At 36.2% G+C, this 10,270-nt stretch overlaps 1 protein-coding gene across 1 annotated transcript in view; it reads left to right on the forward strand.

Annotated features, from left to right (window-relative positions):
• Nucleotides 1–2,056, forward strand: part of IMPG1 (interphotoreceptor matrix proteoglycan 1) — a 68,475-nt gene extending 66,419 nt beyond the window's left edge. The window contains exons 16-18 of the mRNA XM_075708310.1: nt 1,225–1,401; nt 1,497–1,678; nt 2,025–2,056. Coding sequence (XP_075564425.1) covers nt 1,225–1,401; nt 1,497–1,678; nt 2,025–2,056 — 391 coding nt within the window. The remainder of the gene's footprint in view (nt 1–1,224; nt 1,402–1,496; nt 1,679–2,024) is intronic.
• Nucleotides 2,057–10,270: the final 8,214 nt, after the last annotated feature.

Here is a 10,270-nt window from a genome sequence, read left to right on the forward strand (position 1 = left end):
ATCCAGAGCATTATGTGAAACTGGACACCAGACTGGCACGTGGTAGCTGACAAGCCGTGTGTATAAGCAAGAGACAGGTTGCAATTATTGCACTTGTTTATTCTCTCTTAATATTGACTTTACTAGGTTAATGATACATCTTTCAGTGTTTTTAGGATTAATGTCAAAAAAGAAGACTACTGAGCAAATCATTCATATGATAATTTCACTGTAACAACATAACTGCCATAACTCATTTTCTGCAGTGGGCGTCACAGAAATGATCATAGACGATTATATTGAATTCACCACAGTTACTGCTAAATTCCTGACTTGCGGAGTCACAGTAGTGCAGCTGCAGTATTTTGTACTAGAAATCAGCCTGTGAGCTAAAGAGGTCCTCTTCAGAACTTTACTCAAGTAGCAGAGGGTACAGCCTACTCCTCCAAGACCAACGCACTAAGGAAAATAACACCTTTCCATTTCAGAAAAGCCCTGACTTGATGTACAGTAATAACCAAAACCTCATTTGGAATGATAAAAGTATTAAAAATAATAAATGAAACTTTTTGTGAATTATAGCAAGTTGCAAACAGTTGCGAAAAGTTACTGCCAGTCTCAGACTGACAGCTTGTGCAAACTTGCACAGTCTGCAGAGAGAAAATTATGGCCTATTATTTGCTTTATTAAGCACTTGCTTTGCTTGTCAATTTACTCAGAACCACGCTAGGTTTTCCACTAACTGGAACCCCTGTATTCTCATATAAAATATGGCGATCTTCTCCCTTGCTTTAAAGGGAGCTATTTGTAGAACTCCTATTTCAGACCTTGCTACTCAGATTAAAATCATCAATAAACAGCATACAGGCTTCAAAGATGTGTTTAGACAGTACTCTGAAGCACACCTGAACTTCTAAGGTTCTAAACCATGAATGTTATTTCAGCTTCACCTGTGGGGCTAGAAATTTGTCAGAGATGTTCCAAATGCATAATTTCCTTAAAATTTGTAGGTTGGCAAAGAGTGTATCAGTGTCTTTTTGTTTTAATGCTCACTCTCATGAATTGAAGAATATTTTCTTTCCTCTATCATCAATCACATTATTTCATACAGACACATAACAATTAATTGTATCAGGAATACTCTGTTTATATTTACTTGCAGATTTTCCTTTGTTTTCATCTGAGGTACTCCGTATTTTCTGCCTTCAAGTTCTGTATATTTTTCTCTTCCTCTCCCCATTTTAGATGCCCTGTACGTAGACACAAGCTTTACCAAGGACAGCGCTGTGCAAAATTTGCTCCAGAACCCATACAACCCTTCATTTTTAAACCTCTCATTCTTGGCTTACTAAGCCTTGGTTTTCTTTCCATCGTTTTAATCATTAAGTTAAGAAGAAAAAGCAAAAGAAACTCTAATTTGCAGTAAGCTGCTCACGATCTTTTTCTTCACATTTCAAAATATTCTTTTTTCTTTGCAATTTAAAATCTTACCTAAACAAAAATGTTCTGCATTGTAGAAGTTCTACTCTCAACAGCTGCAATTCAGAAAATGCTGTAAGGATTAATCCTGCTTTTGAACATGATGAACCCATAACTAGCTTTTGTCATACGGCTTGTAGTGTAAGTGCTTGTGTCGGTTCCTCAGACATCATTGATCACGAAGCATTACATGAACTTGAAAACACAATTCAGCATGGAGGTAAAATGCATGGAAATACTTTCCTTACCCCTCAACAAACAGCCCCACCTCAAATAACAGGTCCATCTTCATCTATTAACTCTACAACTAAATCAAATTTTATTCTAATCTCTTGCTTGGCAATTTCAGAACTAAAAAGACTAATTCATTTATTTGCTTTCCACATCTACTGCAGTGTAGCTTTCATAACAGGATTGTAGAACTGCTTTTCTTACAGCTGTCTTGCATGGCTTTGGTGGTCCATCCTATCTGAGTGCTTTTTGTGATTTAGTGAAATAATTAATCTACTGGTTTGGTTTCTCTCTCTCTTTTTTTTTTTTTTTTTTTTTTTTTTTAACTGTTATAGGTCACCAGACCAGTTTACAAAGCCAAGATTGACAAGTTAGTCTCCGAAATTCTTCATTTCCAGCATCAGCCAGACAAAACCAAGGTTTGTGACTATTTTCAAGAGCTTTAAAAATCTGTTGAGTTTCCTGTTTGTCAATGTAACCAGGAAGCCTCTTTGTACTAATTCCATACAAAAACCCCCTTGTTTTTCTTTGGGTGCTTGGTAAGACAACAACAATCCCTTCTTAAGCACTTTTATGCAACAAAGTTCCATTCTGTACACTCATCTGCTAATGTGGCAGTCACTGAAACACATGAAGGAAGAAGGAATATCTAAAATGAAAAAGCAACACAGACCATTTTTAAATAACTTGTGCCTGCTTAAGCTAGATAGAACTTGAACAAGTAGGAATTCTAATTTGAGCAGAATACTGTTCATATCTCAAACATAATTTTAAGTTTTGTAACTTGAAACCCCTTGTATCTTTGGGGAGGGGGGGGAAGACAGAAAGGAGAAAAGCCAAGTCAAAAAAATTCTCTAAAATTGCCAGACTGTCTCTTAATTCTGAAGTATCAAGAGTATGCTCTCTTGAAAGGCAGACAAAAAGCTTTTACTTTGCTATTTTCATTTTTCTGAATCACAGCCCAATTAGAAACAAAAAGGTTTTACTATAGCTGTTAGTACCCATTATTACTGAGGGAAATACCAGTACAGGATTGCCCTGGCACTGGGTGTATACTACGGGAGACAGGATACCAGGCTACACGAATCTTTGGCTTGAGCCAGTACATCGCGATGTAACTAAAGGAACAAGTAATGATACCATAGAGAAAGATTTATTTTCACTGATCTTCACCAAACAGAGGATTCCTGCCCAGGTCTGGTTTCTTCAAGTACTCAAGATGACAGTTACAGACTGAGCTGACAAGTGGGGGGACTGGAACGCAGCGACAGAGATCGACAAGTCAGCAGGGAGCAGCAGTTTGGAAAAACTTAAGAATGAGTTGGCTCGGCTCCTGATAAAAACAAGCTCACAGACATTAGCAATTAGTGTTTTGCACCCATCTTAAAAGAAATGTGTCTGTGGGTAATTGTAGACCAATAAGCTTTCATACCACCTGAACTACTTAAAATTACTACTTACAAAAGCATTAAATATTTCATGAAAGGAATAAAATGGCACATCTGTGGGAGAAAACCAGGCCTGTGTCATTCTGGACTCTATTTGAATTGTCAAAAGTATATTGACAAAGTATTTCTCAAGATCTAGTTAAGGAAATTAATTTAGTGAGAAGTGAGGCAACCACAAAATATAAATGTTTTTTTTTTTTAAAAAAAAAGGGTGGTTTTGGCAATTTTTCAGCATTACTTAAGTTCAAAACGAGTGTTTACATCAGAGCTTTTATGTTGAACACATTTTTAATGACTTGGTAAGAAAAATGTATGAAGAACGCAACTTTTGTTAGCTGAAACTAAGAGCATCACTTCCATATCACAATCTGGAAAACTCCTTTGGGGGTAGGATTTTTAAAACCAAATATGGTATACCTGAATTGAATTTTCAGGAGGAGGTGGCTATCTAGAACTCTTAGGCCAAACTGAAAATTCCAGTCTTTAAATTCTTTTTTGTAATGTGTAATGACAGCAGTGACAGTTTTTTATGACATATTATCTACAGTAAGTACAGCTCTGTTTTTATACGGATGTGTATGAAAATAAGCTTAAAATTCCAGCAGAAGCTAAAATAACCTTCATTGCCTTCCTAAGCAGAAAAGTGTCTCTAGTTTAGTTACTGGGCCACTGCATGGAAAATTACTGCAAAACTTAGTTACGAGAGGGGGCTTGGGTTTTTACCCAATTAGTCATCCGGGAATTAACAAACATGTTTCACGTCCAGGTGAAGAACTTGCTCTTCCTTCTCTCTGAGCTCAGTAGAAAACGCAAGTTCTTGCAAGCAGCTGAAAACCACAGCTACCTCTCTATGTGGTTAGGACTCTGGGAACTGGGTGTGTCTTGCTCCACAAAGAGTGTAAGATGAGGAATAAACGACTGTGAGAGTCGTTCCTTCTTTGGGCCAAAGCCGAATGTGACAACGAGCTAGAATGTACACATTCAAGTGGATCAGCTCGTTCAGACTGAAACATTAAGTCCAAGAAGTCCACATCCAGTTGGCCTGCTATGGCTGAGAGTCAAACACGCCCAAGTTCTCTAAAAATGATCGTGCTGACCTGAGCCTTTGCTGCCTTCCTCACCCACACATGTGCTCTCTGCTCCTTTGAGATGAAAGCTGAAGACACCACCTCATTCAAAATGCAACTTTTCTCTTGTAATATCTGCTGTCCCTATTAGTGGCTGTGCTGGACCTTCTCTGGCCAGTGAAAAAGGTGCTGAAAAATAAAGCACATTGCTTTTCAGCTGTAAGGGTCTTATGTCAAGCTGTCTGTAAGGTCTATTATTTTTCAGTTGATCTAACAGATGCTGCTCTATCAACTTGTCATTTATTTGTGCTCGTACATGGCATGGGGGAGTAGGCTTCTTTATCAAGATGTTATCTGGCAAAATTCAGTAATGGATCTAACCCGTGAAAAGAAGAAGGATCTCATCTAAAGAGTCTTCGCAAACTTTTCTAAGCTTGCAAAAAGAACTGTGCCCCAACAGATACTACAGAAAAACAGTTTTAACGAGCTCAGATAAAACCTTAGAGGATCCAGAAATATGTGACACAAAATATCCCGGAAGCACTGGAAATAAAGCACTGGATAAGAGGATGGTAGAATAATTTGTTTCATAATGCTGAATCTCATTGGCATGGACAAAGACCACTTCATCTGACGTAATTCAGATGAAGCCTAAAAGTCATTATAGATTCTAAGAAATACATAGAATACATCATTCTTTGCTCATCAAAACCAGTAACTGACACATAGCGTGATCCTCTGAAAAACTGACTCTCAGCCAACCAAGAAAGATGACTGAAATTAAATTTGAGGAGAAAACAAAGACTGCCATTTGTTTCATCCTCATGTCAGTCACTTGGATCATCAAGCAAATGGATTTTGGATTAAAACAATACACCCCCACCATAAGTTGGCCTGTTAGAGCTCCCCCACCAATATCGGAGATTTAATGTTTCATTACCAGAATCACTGGCGATAGCTGACCTAAAATACCATACAGAGATGGAATTGCTGTGCTCTTAGTTCAAGAATATGAGCTATCAGGTTTTACAAGTTCAGAAGTTTGCACGGCACAGTTGCTGCTCTTCCATTTAAAACAATGCATAGAAGCTGAACAGCCGGAAGACTGTTTTATCCCAGGTCTGCTGTAACTGTGAATCTTGTAGATACTTTAGATAAGGCTTCTTTTGTAGCACGCTGCATTCTAATTATTTTACAGTCAAAAATACGTTCTTCAGCTTATGATGATATCAGTGGTACTTATTTGTTATTTCATACAGAAGCACAGCATTGTTATACCAGGGAGGAAAAATAACAATTTTACTCTGAGCTCAATGACTTCTTATGCAAAATAACTTCAGGATTAACTCAATTCTTCTTACAATGAACTGGAGGTTATCTCAACAGATTTTTAGTGAGATCTTGCCTATTAGAAGTAGATAAAAGAATACATTTTCAAATTTAAAAATGCTTTTCAAATGTCTTACGAGAGTTTTTCTTACAGGTATTCAAAAAAGGTCTGCATTACTCAAGACTGGACTTCAGGTTGATAATGCATATGAAAAAGAATCAAGGATTCCTAAAGCTGTAACATTTTAGCTCTAAAATCAGTACATGTTAAACAAATTGTTTTATTAAAGAAAAACAACAGGACCGAGTCGACCAACAATTTGACCATGTCTGAAGTTCACCTAGTAAGAAGTCACCAGTGTTAAGATGCATGCATGAAGCATGCAGTGCTTACACATTTTAACTGTAGTTTTATTTAAGAGCCGAGTGCTAGAAACAGATTTTGCTGAGAAGTGACTTATTTCAATATTGTATGTCACAACCATTCTGGTAAAAATGTCTATGAAACTTTAACGCATCTCTATACCCTTTTATTAACCTTCCTTACATACACTAATGTAAGTGGCAAACGTGGAAGCAAGAGCTGTCACTGACTAAAGGCTGCATTAAAAAGCGTTTGGGAACTTTTTCCATTCTCTCCCTACAACGTTCACAGTGCAAAACACACAGGAGTTGGGATCTTTTTTTTTAATGGTTTCTATGAACATCCGATTCCTATTTTTCTGTTTATAAACACATTATTTATACATATGTACCTATACACTTCACCGCTTAATTTCTGGTGACAGTTAAACTGTCTTACTTATCCTAAGACTTCAAACTTTTTGCTGAGGCACAATACCTGCAGTTTCATCTTTTCAGAGCATGAGATTTATATTCACAAGCACCCTCTCAGTAGCAAGTACAGTAGGGAGCGCCACATAAGCATGTACACTTTAAACTCAGCATACCCACAAATAATTTTAAGAGGTCGCTATTAGTTTTTGTAGAAGAACTATAGGCAGACAATGGGTGGCCATTAAGTATTTCATAGGCTTAGTAATTTATGCTCTATGGATTCACAATCCTGATTCACATATGAGCATTACTTTACCTTGAACACCTTTTTCTTGAGTGTATATATATATTTATATGCTGCACCAGTGTTGCGTAATATTCAGGCATTGTTTGCTGCTTGGTGCATACCAGAAGTTGTACTTACAGCTCAAACTGAGCTTCCACAAAGTTCATGACTATACTGGATGACAGCTCCTCATTCAGACGTGAAACTTCCGTGTATTCAGGATAGTACTGATTTTAGTGGCAATCCTTTTTACTTCACACCACAAAGTTACCACAGCAAAGGCTGAACTTTAGTTTACCTTATTATGTACGCTCAAAAGAACTGTTTACGAATTCCAAACAATTAACTGCACAAACAGATTTGCCTGCAAAACCACCAAAACTGGCGACTGTGTACAAATGAAGGCAATGCACCAAGAATACAAGGTTGAGTTTCTACAGCTGATAGTATTTTTACTTACTTATTTAACTAGGGAAAAAAAAAAATAAAAAAAGAAACCTAAGATGTGGTTTTACACAGTAACACTTCAGAATAAAACTCTATGTGAAAAATACTTCTTGCAGGGCACTGGAAGCCATCCCTGCCAACAAATGTTAGCTTTTCACTACCGCTCATGCAAGTTAAGAATGCATTAAGAATGCTGCAAGCATTCCTTTTTTTCCATTACAAATGTATTTTTGTATGTGTTTAGTATATTTCAATTCATACTAGTTATCACTAGTCAGATTAAAAAATAAGTAACTTTAAAACGTGTATTTTAAAAATGATTATTCATGACTGTATTTACCACTCTCAACTATTAACTACCAAATATATTTGCTGGATGTAAGCCTTTTGTATTTCAATAAAATATAATAAAACTATTTACTTGAAAATTTCACAGGGAATTGAATTGGTATATAATCTCACACTAAGACACAAACATTATTTTAAAACAGATATAAAGCTACTGCTGGAAATGAAAGCCATAAGGAAAGTGAAACAAAACTATACCTCCTAGATATCGAAGTCTGAATTACTTCAGTCTTCTTAAATTAAAAAAATACCACTCTGATTTGGCCCTTAAGACAGGAAAGTTTCATAATGCTTTTTTTTTTTTTTAAAAAAAAAAAACAAAACAAAACAAAAGCAACACCACACCCCCACCCCAAACCTAAAGTTTTTCCTGCAGCATACAAACTCGAAGCATCGTAAGTGGTTTCACTAGTCACTGATGAAAAAGATGCAAAGAGTACACAGCATAGCAAATGATAAATATGTTGGAAGTGATATCAATAAAGGTTAAAAAATAGTAATAAAAGTAAAAAGATACTTGTTTCAACAAATACTGAGAAATGAGGTATGAGATTAAAAGATAACAAAATCAGAATTTCTTAGTATCAGAATGTTATTTTAGTGGAACACTTGCCTTAGAAAGTGAAGACAAAGTAGCTTTTTAGAGTAGCTTTAAGCACCATAAACATCTGACAGAAAAGCATTAGGCAGTTCCAGCACAGAAATCCTTTCATCCTTCTCATAACTTAATTTACCCTTACTTATTACACTTTAAATCTTTAAAGAGATACACAACTGAGATTTCAACATGGAATGTATTTATTTTTTTTTTTTTTTAAATTTTCAGTACAGTATTAGGAGGTCATTTAAATACTTTAAATAAAGATTTTGGAGAAAAACCCAAAGGATTCAACTAGGTAAAGAAAAACAATCTTATCAGTTGATGAAAGACAAGTATTTAATGACCTTGTGATCCTCAAAGTAGCATTCTCTAGACAATTCATATTCCTGGGTCACCTAGTCAGGAATGTAGCCTGGCATGGTGATTCTCTTCCTCTGCTTTGTTTTCTGGAGTGTTTCATGCAGGAGTTCTCAGCTATAATGGACAACTTCACTGAGAGGCAGGAAGGTTTTTTTTTTTTTTAAAAATTGAACGCACAGAACCAAGCCAACATGTTCACCTTATCATTTTGCTTTAAAAAACAAATTACCTTTTTCTTTATAACCGTGGATCAGAAGGGCATTAGGTAATACTACAGTCCTACAGTTCAACCCCCTCGCCCGTTTCTTCTATTTCCTCTCCAAATCAACCAGCAGTACAATTATCTGACACAGTAGATGGGACAACGGAAACAATCGGTAAGCAGCTGAATATTGCCTGACGTAAAAAAAAACCAAAATCTGAAATGAACTGAAAATTATTTTTGTTGCACAAAAAGATCAGTAAAACTAAAAGCAGATGCTGCTTTGGGGAAAAAAAAAAAAAAAAAAAAAAAAAAAAAAGAAAAAGCATGCTACTGTGCAAACTAGAACACCCTTATGTTTGGAATGCATTTTCTGCATTGCTCCAGCAGTATGCCTGAGGCAAGCAGAGAGGTGGGAACATCTCATTTGAGAACATCCAGCCACCAGTTCCTCTTCCACTATTTCAAAGTCAATTTTATTTTCCTGACAGCTCAAATTTGTTAGTCATTTAGTTAACAAGAATTCCCACACACCCCACTCTGAAAACTAAATTTTCTGTCTGATGCCAGTCAAGGAAATCCTGGCACAATCAAAGGAATGGACTGGGAAAGTTCAGTTAACAATTTTATTTATTTTAAGTTCCCCACAACTATGTTTACACATATATATACACTAAAATATTTAAGCATGTATATATGTGTATATACATACACACACACTCTTAAGTATTGAGGTTCTTTGATTACCATGTTCAGTCTCATAAGATCTGGCTTTTTTTATATATATATGAACTGAGACTGAGTGTGTTAAGAAGTTAAATCTAGGTAGTAATAAATACAGGGTAGGGCATCTCAGCCCTATCAGTTCAGTGATTTTTCTTCCTTTTATTGCATGAACGATCATAGCTTTTTGCAGTGCTAAGTATCTGGAGACTGGAAGTTCTGAAACTTTGGTTCCAATCCAGTAACACATTAAACCAGTAATCTAAATTTCATAAGCAGCACCTTTAAACTCATGCAACACTGTACAGGTTTGTACACAGCTTGCTAGCCAGCAGTCTGATGCACTTCCCCTTTCAACTTCCAGCCAAAAATGACTGCTTCAGTGAAGAATTTGTTTGGGTAAAATGAAAACATTTTTTTGTTTGCAATCACATGACCAAAAAGTAGAGTGGGTACACAGCGGACGCTGAGATTCCCTGATGCAGCGGATTCATACAGAGATAATATATTACCCAAATGCCTCCACATGTATTACAGTAAGGAGTGCATTCATAACAACAAGCAGACTGTGGCACGCAAGCACAATCTAAGGTCAACAACAATGTGTATGCATCGTGAGCTTTCTCTGCGCTACAGAACTGTACCTCTTGAAAGTTATTAATTAAATATATTTATGCATTTAAAAACTAAAGGTTCCAAGAGGTTTCAAACCGAGTAAACAGTGAGGAAATGATTTTATAGTGTAAGCAAACTTTGTCAATTCAGAGAGCAAGACTTCATTCTTAAATCAGCTTGAATAAGTAACTGGACATCAAGCTACTCATATTTCAAATTCCTATCGGAAAGATAATAAATAATCAAGTTTAATTTGTTGAAATAATGGCCAGCATGGTGAAACAATGTTCACGTAAGTGAACAAGATGCATCTTAAAACTGTACGAAATTAATAATACCCACCCACAAAAATTCCCAAACCAAACCACTTAATAAGGG

Source organism: Pelecanus crispus, chromosome 3 (assembly GCF_030463565.1).
Source record: "Pelecanus crispus isolate bPelCri1 chromosome 3, bPelCri1.pri, whole genome shotgun sequence".
NCBI classification, from domain to species: domain Eukaryota; kingdom Metazoa; phylum Chordata; class Aves; order Pelecaniformes; family Pelecanidae; genus Pelecanus; species Pelecanus crispus.